Below are 15704 nucleotides of genomic sequence, written 5' to 3'. Positions count from 1 at the left end.
ACAGCGAAAGCAAAACATTAGATTATGTTAGGAGAGTACATAGACACAAAAAACCACACAGCCATTTCCAAGCAACTAGCATGCATCACAAATACCCAAAACACAGCTAAATGCAGCACTAACCTTTGATCTTCATCAGATGACACTCCTAGGACATTATGTTAGACAATACATGCATGTTTTGTTCAATCAAGTTCATATTTATATCAAAAAACAGCTTTTTACATTAACATGTGATGTTCAGAACTAGCATACCCACCAAAAACTTCCGGTGAATTTACTAAATTACTCATGATAAACGTTGACAAAATACATAATTATTTTAAGAATTATAGATACAGAACTCCTTTATGCAATCGCTATGTCCGATTTTAAAATCGCTTTTCGGCGAAAGCACATTTTACAATATTCTGAGTACATAGCTCGGCCATCTCGGCTAGCTAATTTGACACCCACCAAGTTTGGGACAACCTAAACTCAGAATTACTATTAGAAAAATTTGATTACCTTTGCTGTTCTTTGTCAGAATGCACTCCCAGGACTTCTACTTCAACAACAAAAGTTGTTTTGGTTTCAAATAATCCATAGTTATATTCAAATAGCTCTGTTTTGTTCGTGCGTTCAGGTCACTATCCGAAGGGTGACGCGCGTGCGAGCGCATTTCGTGACAAAACATTTCAAAATATTCCATTACCGTACTTAGAAGCATGTCAAACGCTGTTTAAAATAAATTTTTATGCGATTTTTATTATTATTATTTTTTTTATTATTTTTTTATTTTTCTATTTTTCTTTCTCGTAAAATAGCCATAATATTCCAACCGGGCAACGTTGTATTCATTCAAAGGCTGAAAGAAAAAAATGGAGTAGTCTCGTGAACGCGCATCAGTCTCACTGTCCCCAGGCTGACCACTTACAAATTCTGCTGCTGTTCTTTGCCCAGAGACAGCAGACACCCCATTCCACTTTCTGGCGGCTTTAGAGAGCCAATGGAAGCCTTAGAAAATGTCACGTTACAGCACAGATGCTGTATTTTGGATAGAGATGCAACAGAAGGACAACAAATTGTCAGACAGGGCACTTCCTGTATGGAATCTTCTCAGGTTTTGGCCTGCCATATGAGTTCTGTTATACTCACAGACACCATTCAAACAGTTTTAGAAACTTTAGAGTGTTTTCTATCCAAATATACTAATTATATGCATATTGTAGTTTCTGGGCAGGAGTAGTAACCAGACTAAATCGGGTACGTTTTTTTTTATCCGGCCGTGAAAATACTGCCCCCTATACCACAACAGGTAAAAAAAAAAAAAAAAGTTAAATGTAACAAGGCAAGTCGGGTAAGAACAAGTTATTTACAATGACTGCATACACCAACCAAACCCGGACGACGCTGGGCCAACTGTGTGCCGCCCTATGCGTCTCCCAATCACGGCCAGTTGTGATACAGCCTGGAATCGAACCAGGGTGTCTGTAGTGACGCCTATAGCACTGAGATGCAGTGCCTTAGACCGATGCGCAACTCGGGAGCCCATTTCCCCCCATGAAGCTGATTAACCCCACGTTGGGGAGAGTGACTGGTGGGCTTGTCGTGGATTTTTGTGGCCCGCTGTTGGCCCAAGCAACCTTGGTTCGTGTACGTCTTCCGCATATTGGGCGAGGTCCTGTGGCAACTCCAGCTGCGTGGAGATCTGTTATCCCATGAGCACGGGCAGGTTTACCATTGTTGGCTAGAGATTTGGGGTCTGTGGGCTTGTCCACTGAGCGTTCCAATCTCGTGGATGGTTTATCTCTCAACGTGATCACAACTATTCGTCCATATGTGAGGGCTGTATAAGTGGCAGGCGTTGGCGGTTTGGTGCCAAAATAAAGGAATGATTCCTTTTTAAGAGTGTTCTGGGGGAAATTTTTATGATAAGTGTACATGGTCGCTATTTCAGTGTGTCATGTGGGAATTGATGGCGTCACGCCAGGCCTATAAAAGGTGTGCGCCATCTCAGACCAGTTTCTAAACCTGTTGTGCCTTTTTGGGATTTAGCTTTGGTTTTGGGTGCTCTTTGTAAGGCCCCCTTTTGAACCACTGGAGTCTTGATCTGAAGATCCTCTCCTACAAAACCTCCTTGCTCGTGGCTTTGGCCTTGGCTAAACGTGTTGTGGACCATACACCCTTCCTGTGCTCAGTTCACACCAGTTGACTTGAAGGTGACGTTGAGTCATTATGTCCTACAGGTCTTTAGCTTTTGAGCTGTTTCCTTTTTCACCGCCTCCTTGTGTCCAGAACAAGCTTTACGCACGTACATTGAGCGGACCCGAGATATATCTGGCTATGTGACCAAGGTTTTGTCTGTTTTGCAGCTACTCTACCAGGGTTCGATACAGCGACCATAACAATCACATTTGCGACCGTTTGACTTGGCAGTGCGACACACATTTTGAATTGGTCACAAAGGTGCCAGTGAAAATAATGTGCCTGGTCACATTAGTTTTTGGTTCACAAGTTTGACTTTTTTATTATCATTATTTATTTAAACCAACTTTTTAAAGAGGAAACAGCGTGTCTGTGTGTTGTGTGGCTTATATGTCTATCAATTGGTGTAGCCGTTGGCCTAACTGTCTTCGGGTAGATGGAAATGCAATTAAAAGGTAACTGCACAGTAGCCTATGCCTACCTTGCAGAATATTTATTGTTTGCATTAATCCAGTGGCCATTTTGTTTTGAAAACTTCATCACAAGTGCGTTACAGACATAAGCTAAGCTTCCCCTAAAGTTAATTGAATTAAATTTGACAGGCAACATTTTAATTTACCGGACATTTGAGAACTTTACCCCATCCATATGCATAAAGTACATAATCTCGTTATGGCGTCCACCCACGGTGCTCAAATTGACAGATCACATTTTAAAATATGGTAATGTTAATTAACAAAACATCTAAGTTGATAATGCAATGATGTGCGGTTCTTCTTACCGAATTCTGATGTGCACTTTGAGCTTGTTAGATTAAGTTACAAATTAGTTACAATGTGTCACCCCATGTTCAAGAATTGCCTTTTTCTTGCTCGTTTTACGTTATTTGAAAACAAAATCATCTGCAAAATATTTACATTTTTTAAACAAAGTGATTATTATTATTATTTTAGAATTATATAAAAGCCTGTTGGATATTCTCACAGATATATTATTAACCCTGTTTTTAGCAGGACAATATATATTTGTCATGGCTCAAGTTTTACAACTTGCAAATGTTTGTTCCATAATGCAATTAGCGGGAAAACACTGTTGTCAAAAGGGCATTGCAGTTTCATGTGACAGAGCCAAATATCCGTTAGAACGAGAGGATATCTAATAGGCTACTTTGACGCAAGGTAAGACATGCCTCATATGTATTACAACGTTCAGGTTTCGAACAATTTAAGTATATATTTTCAAAATACATACTGCCTCCAGCTCATTGCAAAGTGGTGTGTGATGCGCTGATGAAGCCTGCCTTCTGTTGCCGTTTGATGCCGCGTTAAAAACAACTGGAAACTCAAATCTCCGACTTCAGTGTGTTCAAGACCACTGGGGAAAAACAAGTTCTGACTGGGATAAATAATTTAACAGTTATCCAACTCGGAATTCCAACTCGGGAACTTGAGCCTCTTTCTAGAGCTCTGACCTGAAGATCACCGACGTCATGATTTGACCTCGTATTTTTCAGAGTTCCCAGTTGTCTTGAAAGCACCACGAGATGTTTGTCGGTCTATAGGTTAATTTGATAGGTTTAGAGGAATTAAATTGGCGCGTTTACAGTTTTTCGGTATGTGCCTTATTTTTCACACCCGTACAACATACAGATACAGAGCTTTTAAGTGGAAAACACCTTCTTAAACAGCAAATGCATAGGGAACGGAAGGCATGCTTCATCAGCGCGTCACACACCACTTTGCAGTGAGCTGGAGGCAGTATGCATTTTGAAAACATACTGTATACTTAATTGTCTTGCCATGTCTTGCCTTGTTTCAAATTAGCCTAGCCAAAACCAGACCATATCCGTTGAGGCAATTATTTTATTTCAACTTTCTTTCATTGTCCGGTAGCCAAAGGCACAATCCTAGTCAATTAGCAATCCATGCTAGATCTCCCCTGTTTGTAATAGATATTTTCGTCTCTGTCTCATGAAACCGCTCGGATGTACAATGTGCTTTTGTCTTGTGTTTTCCCGCTAATTGCATTATGGAACAAACATTTGCGTGTAGCCTACCGCCTTGTGTGCATTGCACCGTCAACTTGCATGTTCGGTTAATATGAATTACCGTGATCTAAATGGGATTTCTGTCTGTCCTATAAAGTGTAGTAGAATTGCATGAAATGTGTTTATAAAATGCCAAGAAACGTATCTGGTCTAGCCTAGGCCTACATTACGCCACTACGCAGTTTTCTTCTTTTTTGCGAACAGTGATTGATTGTATTATTAGCCTAAATTATGACTATCCAATCTATTCATCACATTAGGAATAGTAGGCTGTCTTACATAAGTTTGCAAATGCGATGATGCATGGAATGCCATATTATAAAGGTGCATTTTTATGGTGACAATGTGCCTCCCCAAACTTGATACTCACGCACCGCCTATGGCTACAGAAACGCGCCCTCTGCACCAGAGGTCTGGTGGCGTCTCTGGTGCAATTTTAAAAGGGTTGACTGTAGGGGATAGTTGGGCTGCGGTGTGTTTGGCATCATCACACACTTTTTTGTGAGGTTTTATAGCTTGGATGTCACTGCTCCCGGTGTAGCCTACAGTGTACTTACAGCTGGGACAGGAGAGGGTCATTAGGCATCACGCAGTGTGCGAAATACCCGGACTACCGCATCTTGTCTGGATAGTTTGCCATGGGCCGTTTCATTTGGTTTTTATTGTGGCCGGCTTGAGGTGGGATTCCATTTCCCCATAGTTGTGTTGTACAAACTGAAAGGAAACGTAACGTTATGCCTAACTACTGTTCCCTGAAGAAGGGAAACGAGGTACAACACCTGTTTGGCCCCGCCTCGTGCCGCCCAGTTTTGGGCTCGGTGAAGAGCGATACTGAAAGAATGAATCCGAGCTTCAGGGTTATCACCTGTGAAAGGCGGGGCTTCCAGCGACGTGTGTGGATTTCCTTGGCCTTGTCAGGCAGGATTCTAATTCTTCAATCGAAGTCTCGAGAGTGTGACTTCCCGTAGTTGTTGTACCTTGCTTCCCTCCATCAGGGAACAGTAGTTATAGCAGGGGTCACGTTAACTCAGGATTCTACGTTTATCATGCAGAAAAGGAAAGATAAACACAGAAATATCTTGCTGTGTTTTGTAAACGCATATCTATAATGTTTCTTATTGTAAATTCTGCTCGGCTTCAGTCAGGGTTCGCTCCAAATCATTCATGTAAAAGGACTATTTTTGCGCTTCAGTTGCACTTCTCCTCTCAGGTGACATGTCAGATAGTACTCTGATGTGTAGGCTACTTTTCTCCGGTACTTTCCTCTGGTGAACTGTCGTGGCCAAAAGTTTTGAGAATGACACAAATATTAATTTTCAAATGAACTGAATCCCCCAAAAAAACATTTCCACTGCATTTCAGCCCTGCCACAAAAGGACCAGCTGACATGTCAGTGATTCTCTCGTTAACACTGGTGTGAGTGTTGACGAGGACAAGGCTGGAGATCTCTGTCATGCTGATTTGAGTTCAAATAACAGACTGGAAGCTTCAAAAGGAGGGTGGTGCTTGGAATCATTGTTCTTCCTCTGTCAACCATGGTTACCTGCAAGGAAACACGTGCCGTCATCATTGCTTTGCACAAAAAGGGCTTCACAGGCAAGGATATTGCTGCCAGTAAGATTGCACCTAAATCAACCATTTATCGGCTCATCAAGAACTTCAAGGAGAGAGGATCAATTGTTGTGAAGAAGGCTTCAGGGCGCCCAAGAAAGTCCAGCAAGCGCCAGGACCGTCTCCTAAAGTTGATTCAGGTGTGGGATCGGAGCACCACCAGTACAGAGCTTGCTCAGGAATGGCAGCAGGCAGGTGTGAGTGCATCTGCACGCACAGTGAGGCGAAGACCTTTGGAGGATGGCCTGGTGTCAAGACGGGCAGGAAGTCACTTCTCACCAGGATAATCATCAGGGACAGACTGATATTCTGCAAAAGGTAAAGGGATTTGACTGCTGAGGACTGGAGTAAAGTCATTTTCTCTGATGAATCCCCTTTCCGATTGTTTGGGCCATCCGGGAAAAAAAGCTTGTCCGGGGAAGACAAGGTGAGCGCTACCATCAGTCCTGTGTCATGCCAACAGTAAAGCATCCTGAGACCATTCATGTGTGGGGTTGCAACTTCCCACAACCATCCAGGAACAGTTTGGTGATGAACAATGCCTTTTACAGCATGATGGAGCACCTTGCCATGAAGCAAAAGTGATAACTAAGTGGCTCGGGGAACAAGACATCGATATTTTGGGTCCATGGCCAGGAAACTCCCCAGACCTTAATCCCATTGAGAACTTGTGGTCAATCCTCAAGAGGCGGGTGGACAAACAAAAACCCACAAATTCTGACAAACTCTAAGCATTGAATATGCAGAAATGGGCAGCCATCAGTCAGGATGTGGCCCAGAAGTTAATTGACAGTATGTCAGGGCGGATTACAGAGGTCTTGAAAAAGAGAGGTCAACACTGCAAATATTGACCCTTTGCATCAACTTCATGTATTTGTCAAAAGAAGCCTTTGACACTTATGAAATGCTTGTAATTATACTTCAGTATCCCATAGTAACATCTGACGAAAATATCTAAAGACACTTAGCAGCAAACTTTGAAAATTTATATTTGTGTCATTCTCAACTTTTGGCCACGACTGTAGTTTTTCTCAGGTAGTAGGTTAAAATGATAAATTAACTTCAAGCAAAACATTAGGATATGTAGCTGGCTAGTTTCTTTCTATTTATCGTTTTTGCAACAAAAAAAAATGTATTCATTGTAAGCAAATGCACTTACTACCCTTATCACTCCATTGAAGTAAATGAAGGTTAAATGGTTTAAAACAGGTTTTTAAAAGCTAATGAAACCCCTGGCTATAATAATAACGTTACATCATAGGCTACCCTCTTTGGAAAATGGACAACAGGGGAAGAATTTCTTGGACTTATCCAAAAAGATGGGCTTGTTTTCTGTTGGAAACTGTGTACCCTAATAGACAACCCATTTTGTTTTGTTACTGATACGTGAATTGTAAAAAGTCAGTAACTTTGTCGTTTTCTGTTTTGTGTACAGCGGCTCTTTAATGCTTCAATTGGATGGTATTCAACCTGGAGACGGTGTGAAGGTAAGAGATGGAGTTAATTAGCTCATTACTTCACCATTTTTAACATTCACAAGGTTACATCCTTCTGTTTTTTGTACGTCCAAGGCTATGGTGATGAATATCCTATTAAGACAGACAAAAAGTGAATAGCTGTTGTTTGAGGCCGTTTGACTCATAACCTTGCTTTGTTACCAGGATGTATTCCCTTCTGGACTTATGTAATGCACTGTACCCAATGGACATGATTCTCTATGATGTAGACGGTTAAGTATAAAACCAAGTCGTTATTACCACCTACTGAGTTATGTTCAGAGTCCAATGGGGACAGTGTAATTGTTTGAACTCTCCACATATTGCCAACAAAATGGTTGCCATCATGGATTGTGTGACCGCATTGGAAACAGGGTCCGACATTAACGCTGGCCCGTGGCCAGTAAAAACATGTTGGGCCAGTGGATCTCAGCAGTCACTGGCCCGGTCAACTTCTCAGTGCATTTTTGCTTTCCAGTTCAACATTTACCTGCTCTGTCATAGTCTACCATTGAAGACTACACGCTGAAAAGTCATGCCATTTATATTTGAGCAATATGATTGGGCATTCATTCAAGCACCACCACACTCCTGCGAGTCGCAACTTCTCGAGCAGTATATAAGTTGATGCCTTCACACAGCACACGTGAGCTGTCCAGAGCAAAAATAAGTGCCCATCAATCTACTCACTGAGCTGATTTATTTTAGGTAGGGAAAGTGATTTCCAAAAGTAAAACTTCAATAGTGAACATGCTTTGCAATATGTTTGCTACTGTTGATGGTCTGCAAAGAGAGAACTACAAAAAGACACATCATTTGTCTTGGCTAGCTTACTCTAGCCAGGTCGATATCTCTTTTCAACACATTTGTCTTAAAGGGGTTGTCCTTTTTTGAGATGTAAAAAAATATCTGTAAATTACATACTATTCTAAAGAATAGAGTAATGACTTAAATTTTGAAATTATATTAGTTTTTTTTATACACGTCATAGTAACCAAATGTAGTCTGTTAAAGATTCTCTGGTACCTTTTTGTATACTTTTTAGCCAGTAGTGGTGAAAGTAGTGCTCACAAACCAAAAGGGGTCCCAGAAAATTGCGTACTACGTCACATACTGTACGTGCAGATATGTGCATTATTACGTCATTGCTCTCTCTTGCTCCGCTGTGTGTGCATCTTGCTAGCTGTCATTCAAATGGCAGGAACTTTAACCGCTAGGGGCCTGGCTACATGGCGGAAATTGAATGCGACTGTGTCCTGGAAGCAAACTAGGGATTTCGTGGCTAATTGAGGTAGGACAGTAATTCTTGTCATAGATTATACATGTATAAAGTACACATTGACACATCCAGCCCAAAGCGGGAGGTTTAAAAAAAAAATACTTACTAGGCCCAATGCCTTTTAAAAACTACACCATGTCCATGTCAGTAGATTTTTGGATAACTGGCCGTGACTGGGCCAGTGAGAGAAAATAGGTTACCGTTGGACCCTGATTGGAAATGTTTAATAATTTCTGGTTGCTATTACTGCAAGCTTGAAACCACTGATTCGACTCTTACAGCTATTCACCATATAACAAAATGTAATATTTGTGAGAATTAACGTCTTACGGCTGAAATCCCATTAACTGGATCCATATGACAACAGCCAGTGAAAATGCAGAGCACCAAATTCAAAACAGCAAAAATCTCATAATTAAAATTCCTCAAACATACAAGTATTATACACCATTTTAAAGATAAGATTCTCATTAATCCAACCACAGTGTCCGATTTCAAAAAGGCTTTACAGCGAAAGCACACCAAACGATTGTTAGCTCAGCACCTAGTCACAAAAAAAACATACAGCCATTTTCCAGCCAAAGAGAGGAGTCACAAAAAGCAGAAATAGAGAGAAAATGAATCACTAACCTTTGATCTTCATCAGATGGCACTCATAGGACTTCATGTTACACAATACATGTATGTTTTGTTCAAGAAAGTTCATATTTATATCCAAAAATCTCAGTTTACATTGGAGCGTTATGTTCAGTAATGTTTTGCCTCGAAAACCTCCAGTGACTTTGCAGAGAGCCACATCAATTTACAGAAATACTTATAAACTTTGATAAAATATACAAGTGTTATGCACATAATTAAAGATACACTTCTCCTTAATGCAACTGCTGTGTCAGATTTCAAAAAAGCTTTACAGCGAAAGCAAACTTTGCAATAATCTGAGTACAGCGCTCAGACATCAAAACAATCCATACAGATACCCGCCATTTTGTTGTCAACAGAAGTCACAAATACCATTTATAAATATTCACTTACCTTTGATGATCTTCATCGGAATGCACTCCCAGGAATCCCAGCTCCACGATAAAGTCCATCCTTTATGTCCAAATACCTCCTTTTTGTTTGCGCGTTCCGTCGAGTAATCCAAATGCACTGTGCTCGTGCAGTAAGTTCAGACAAAGTCAAAAAAGTTTTATATTACAGTTCGTAGAAACATGTCAAACGATGTACAGAATCAATCTTTAGGATGTTTTTATCATAAATCTTCCATAATATTCCAACCGGACGATTCCTTCGTCTTCAGAAATGAAAAGGAACACACCTAACTTCACGGGAGTGCTCGCGATTGAGCTCATGTCATTTTCTCAGTCATCTGATTCCAATGGCTCTTATTCTCTCCCCATTCACAGTAGAAGCATGAAACAACGGTCTAAAGACTGTTGACATCTAGTGGAAGCCTTAGGAAGTGCAAAATGACCCCACAGACACTGTATACTAGATAGGCAATCACTTGAAAAACTACAACCTCAGATTTCCACACTTCCTGGTTGGATTTTTTTCTTAGGTTTTTGCCTGCCATATGAGTTCTCTTATACTCAGACATCATTCAAACAGTTTTAGAAACTTCAGCGTGTTTTCAATCCAAATCTACTAATAATATGCATATCTTAGCTTCTGGGACTGAGTAGCAGGCAGTTTACTCTGGGCACCTTCTTCATCCAAGCTATTCAATACTGCCACCCATAAGAAGTTAAAGGGGGTTTATTTTAATGTGTTCGCCATTCCCCCTCTGTCTCTGTACACAGGCTGAACGTTTCCCTGGACTGATAGACACACTGACTGGCTCAATGATGGAACTACAAACATTACAGGAGGCCCTGAAAGTGGAAATTCAAGTCCATCAGGTAGGAGGAAAACATCCCTAGGTGTTCCGTAGTTTTTAAATGTATTTGTTGTTCATCTGCTCTGTGTTCAGGCTCTTCGTTAGGCCTGCAAATTATTAAAATACTCAAATGTTGAGGGTTACCACTATTATGTGGTCACCTCTATTATGAAGAGGGGTATTGATAAGATCCACTGAAGACCATTGCATTATGGGGCGATTCCAAACGTCCACTTAAACGGAATTTTCACTTTGTCTCCCATTTGATATCGATGCATGACTAGGTTCAAATTTGACTCAAGTGGAAGTTAGGATTTGCCCCTATGTTTCAACTTCAGGCATCCATTTGTATTCCATGTTCTTTAGTGAGTAAGCATGAGTGTAATGGAGGTTCTCTCCTCTGTATGTGCTATGATAAGGGATGTGTCCCAATTGACACCCTATTCACTGCTTTTAACCAGGGCCCATAGATAGGTGATAGTATGCCATTTGGGACGCAGCCCAGGTCTTCAGCCTCCTTGCTGTTGAGCAACTAGCAGGTCAGGCCAGCATCTTCTAGTGAGCTAAGTCCCTAAAGTCCCATAACCACACTCAGCACATTGAACAGGCATCTCCCAGATGAGTGGTCAGCCACGTAGAGTAGACCTGGCATCAGCGCTTTGATAGGCCAGCTAAGTAAGGTCCCCTGCTTAGTAATGTCCCCAATCACCTCATAGCGATAGGAACCAGAGTTTAGCACACAGTTTATGAAGGTCTGGGGTGACCTTGGCATGTGGGGTTAGTTTTCTATGTAATTTTCCATTACAACCCTTATCCACGCTGTTTTTTTGTATTTATTTTTTGTTTGTGTTAATTGTTCTCTGCAGGATGAGTAGGCAATTTTAATATCTCTGCAGTTTCTTTATAAAATGGAATGTAAAGTGTATGGGTAAGTAATTCCTATGTAAGAAGTCACACATTTCACTATTTATAAGGTAATCTCCTAATCTGATATTCAAATTATAATAATCATATTTATACTATATGCTATTCATTGTTATGCCTGTTCAAACTGGAATGATGGCCACTGTCACAATTAGGTATGGGACCGGATTAGATGAATGTATTAGTCACATGCTCACGGTCACATATGTAATTGCAGGGTACAGTGAAGTTCTTAAACTCTGAGCTCCAACCAACAGTTCAGGTCAAAAAGAGGAATGAATGAAACGATAATAAAAGTTATAATAATAATAATATACACATTTGCGACTGTAACAATGATACATGTCCATAGGGGGATGGGGACAGGGTAGATGTCTGTTGGGGGGGTGCAGTTGCCGTAACAGTGTTCTCTCGATGGTGCTCCTGTAGAACACTGAGTGCCCTCGGGACAGGCCGAATTTCTTCAGCCTCCTGAGGTTGAAGAGTCACTGTCGTGCCTTCACCACGGTATCTGTGTGGTTTGACCATTTCAGCTCCTGAGAGAAACTTGGATGTTTTTGAACGTCTCCCAGTTGATGAAGATGGGGGCGTGCCCAGCCTGGTTCCTCCTGAAGTCCACGAGCCGCTCCTTTGTTTTAGTGATGTTAAGGGAGAGGTTGTTTACGTGGCTCCACGGAGTCAGAGTACATATCTCCTCTCTGTAGGCCGTCTCAAAGTTTTTGGTAATCAGACCTACTACTGTTGTCATTAGCGAACTTGATGATGGCGTTGGAACTGTGTGAGGCCACACAGTGTGAGTATACAGGGAGTATAGGAGGGGACTGAGGACGTACCCTTGTGGGGACCCCAGGTTGAAGATCAGTGTGGAGGAGTTAATGTTGCCTACCTTCACCACCTGGGGACAGCCCGTCAGGAAGTGCATATGGAGGAGTCATTTCCAGGGCCTTTGAGCTTTGTGTTGAGCTTAGAGGGCACTATCGTGTTGAAGGCTGAGCTGTAGTCAATGAACAGCATCCTCACATATGCATTCCTTTTGTCCAGGTGGGTGAGGGCAGTGTGCAGTGCAATGGCGATTGTGGATCTGTCAGGGCTGTAGGTGAATTGGAGAGGGTTGAGTGTGTCGGGAAGGGAGGAGGTGATGTGGTCTTTGACTAGTCTCTCGAAGCACTTCATGATGAAGGTGCACTGGGTTCAATGCAGTGCCTGTAGGTGTCACTGTCCACAGGCCTCGTGGGTTTGTTGCTCCTGATGCTATTTTTCGGATTTATTCCTGCTCGGATGAATTGGTTCAGAGAAACCAGTGGGACAGAAACCCATCGGGTGGTCCTGAGTTTCATCAGCTGTTTTGTCAGTCTTGTGGAAGTATAGTCTTGTGGAATGTCCCTAAATGCATTTCTTATTCTACTGACATTTTGTGTCCTTTCTTCTACAGAAACTGGTCGCACAAATGAAACAGGACCCACAGGTAAAGACATTTATCATTAATAATTGTTTTTGCTATTAGTAGACATGGAAATGTTGCCATCAAATTGCTTATTGACACCAGGATAGTTTGATAGAATACATTTACGTTTCAGTCATTTAGCAGACTCTCTTATTCAGAGCGACATACAGGGGCAATTAAGGCTGTGCCTTGCTCAAGGGGACATGGACAGATTTTTAACCTAGTCGGGTCGGGGATTTGATCCGGCGACCTTTCGGTTACTGGCCCGACGCTCTTAACCGCTAGGCTACCTGATGCCCAATACATTTCTTACTGATAAGATACAATTCATTTGGAGATGTAAGTGCATGTGAAGCATTAGTGTGGCGAATGCGACAAACGTGTTAAAATTCAGTTGGAAATTGTTGGTCAGGTTTAAATGAACCAAACTGCCTTTTCATGTTAACCTGGATGTGAATTGCTTGAGTTTGGGATGAAAGTGCCCTGAAAAGAGCTTTGCCTTCCTTTGCAGAATGCTGATCTGAAGAAGCAGCTCCATGAACTTCAGGCTAAGATCACAGCGCTTAGCGAGAAGCAGGTATTTCAAGACACCCTGCTGACACAACACAAGGATATCCCAGGTTGCCCTATATGAGCGCAGACAGGAGATTTAAAAATTCAAATTCAAATGCTTAACTAGTTGGTCCTTTTACTCATTTGTTTATTTTAAAGGCCCAATGCTGTCAAAAACAAGATTTCCTATGTTTTATATATACAGTACCAGTCAAAAGTTTGAACACACCTACTCATGCCAGGGTTTTTCTTTATTTTTACTATTTTCTACATTGTAAATAGTGAACACATCAAAACTATGAAGTAACGCATATGGAATCATGTAGTAACCCAAAAAGTTTTAAACGAATCAAAATATATTTTATATTTGAGATTCATCCAAGTAGACACCCTTTGCCTTGATGACAGCTTTGCTCACTCTTGACATTCTCTCAACCAGCTTCACCTGGAATGCTTTTCCAACAGTCTTAAAGGAGTTCCCACATTTTGAGCACTTGTTGGCTGCTTTTCCTTCACTGCGGTCCTGATGAGAGCCAGTTTCATCATAGCGCTTGATGGTTTTTATGACTGCGCTTGAAGAAACTTTCAAAGTTCTTGAAATGTTCCAGATTGACTGACCTTCATGTCGTCAAGTAATGATGGACTGTCGTTTCTCTATGCTTATTTGAGCTGTTCTTGCCATAATATGGATTTGGTCTTTGACCAAATAGGGCTGTCTTCTGTATACCACCCCTACCTTCTCACAACAACTGACTGGCTCAAACTCACCAAGAAGGAAATTAATTCCACAAATGTAACTTTTAACAAGGCACACCTGTTAATTGAAATGCATTCCAGGTGACTACCTCATGAAGCTGGTTGAGAGAATGCCAAGAGTGTGCAAAGCTGTCATCAAGGCAAAGGGTGGCTACTTTGAAGAATCTCAAATATAAAATACTTTTTTTGGTTACTACATGATTCCATGTGTTATTTCAAATGTTTTATGTCTTCACTATTATTCTATAATGTGTAAAAAATAAAGAAAATCCCTTGAATGAGTAGGTGTGTCCAGACTTTTGACTAGTATTGTATTTCTACACTGAAGTTGGAATAATAATGTGAAAATTATGATAATGCTCTATTTAGTGTAAGAGCTGTTTTAGAAGACCACCTGAAATCTCTGCCTGTTTTTTTGGGATGATGTTTTGGCCTTTCTGGTGACATCACCAGGCAGTAAATTAGTTAATAGACCAATAACAGTTAGTTTTCAGTTTTCCTCTCTACTCAGAACACTCCACAACAAAATTCTTGCTTGAGAAGTTGCTCATTGCTAAGAAGCTATTTTTGACCGTTTTAATTGAAAATAATCACAGTAAGGTATGTAATTTCTACCCAGAAATGATTTGATATTGAGATAAAAACGGCCGCATTAGACCTTTAACATCATATTCGAAGATACCCACAAATGAATCATACATGTTAACCTCTATGGGCTAGGTGGGACGCTTGCGTGGTGCACTCCATCAACAGCAGGTGCATTTCAAGAGCGGCAAATTTGAATCCAAATAAATGTCAAAATTCAAATTTTTCAAACATACAACTATTTTACACCATTTGAAAGATAAACATCTCCTTAATCTAACCACGTTTTACGATTTCAAAAAGGTTTTACGGCGAAAGCATAAATTTAGAGTATGTTAGGACAGTACATTTACAAGAGTTGTGTGTAATGTTTTGTCAATTCAAAGACAGGGTCACCAAAACCATAAAACCAGCTAAAATGATGCACTAACCTTTAACAATCTCCATCAGATGACACTCCTAGGACATTATGTTAGACAATGCATGCATTTTTAGTTCTATGAAGTTCATATTTATATCCAAAAACAGCGTTTTACTATGGCATTGATGTTGAGGAAATCGTTTCCCTCCAATAACCGGCAGTCAAGTCAGCACCACAAATTAAATAATTAAAATGAGAAAACATTGGTAAAATATTATATTGTCATTTAAAGAATTATAGATTTACATCTCTTGAACGCAATCAACTTGCCAGATTTAAAAATAACCTTACTGGGAAATCACACTTTGCAATAATCTGAGCACTGCGCCCAGAAAAATACGCGTTGCGATACAGACTAGCCGTCATGTTGGGGAGATCTAAAATCGAAAATACTATGTAAATAATCCATTACCTTTGATTCTCTTCATCAGATGTCACTTCCAGGTATCACAGGTCCATAACGAATGTAGTTTTGTTCAAAAAAGCTCATCATTTATGTCCAAAAATCTCCGTCTTGTTAGCA

General features: G+C 40.8%; 1 protein-coding gene across 7 annotated transcripts in view; it reads left to right on the top strand.

Moving 5' to 3' along the window:
* phf21ab (PHD finger protein 21Ab) overlaps positions 1-15704 on the top strand; it is a 74413-nt gene that overhangs the window by 13495 nt on the left and 45214 nt on the right. For all 7 annotated transcript variants that reach the window (XM_045688058.1, XM_014123996.2, XM_014123997.2 and 4 more), the window contains exons 3-6: positions 7281-7332; positions 10423-10521; positions 12856-12888; positions 13379-13444. In XM_045688058.1, the coding sequence (XP_045544014.1) occupies positions 7291-7332; positions 10423-10521; positions 12856-12888; positions 13379-13444 (240 nt within the window). In that variant the 5' untranslated portion in view covers positions 7281-7290. The remainder of the gene's footprint in view (positions 1-7280; positions 7333-10422; positions 10522-12855; positions 12889-13378; positions 13445-15704) is intronic.

The sequence above is a fragment of the Salmo salar genome, chromosome ssa10 (assembly GCF_905237065.1).
Source record: "Salmo salar chromosome ssa10, Ssal_v3.1, whole genome shotgun sequence".
Classification (NCBI taxonomy): Eukaryota; Metazoa; Chordata; class Actinopteri; order Salmoniformes; family Salmonidae; genus Salmo; species Salmo salar.
The sequence above is the reverse complement of the archived record's forward strand: the minus strand, read 5'-3'. Positions and strand labels throughout refer to the sequence as shown.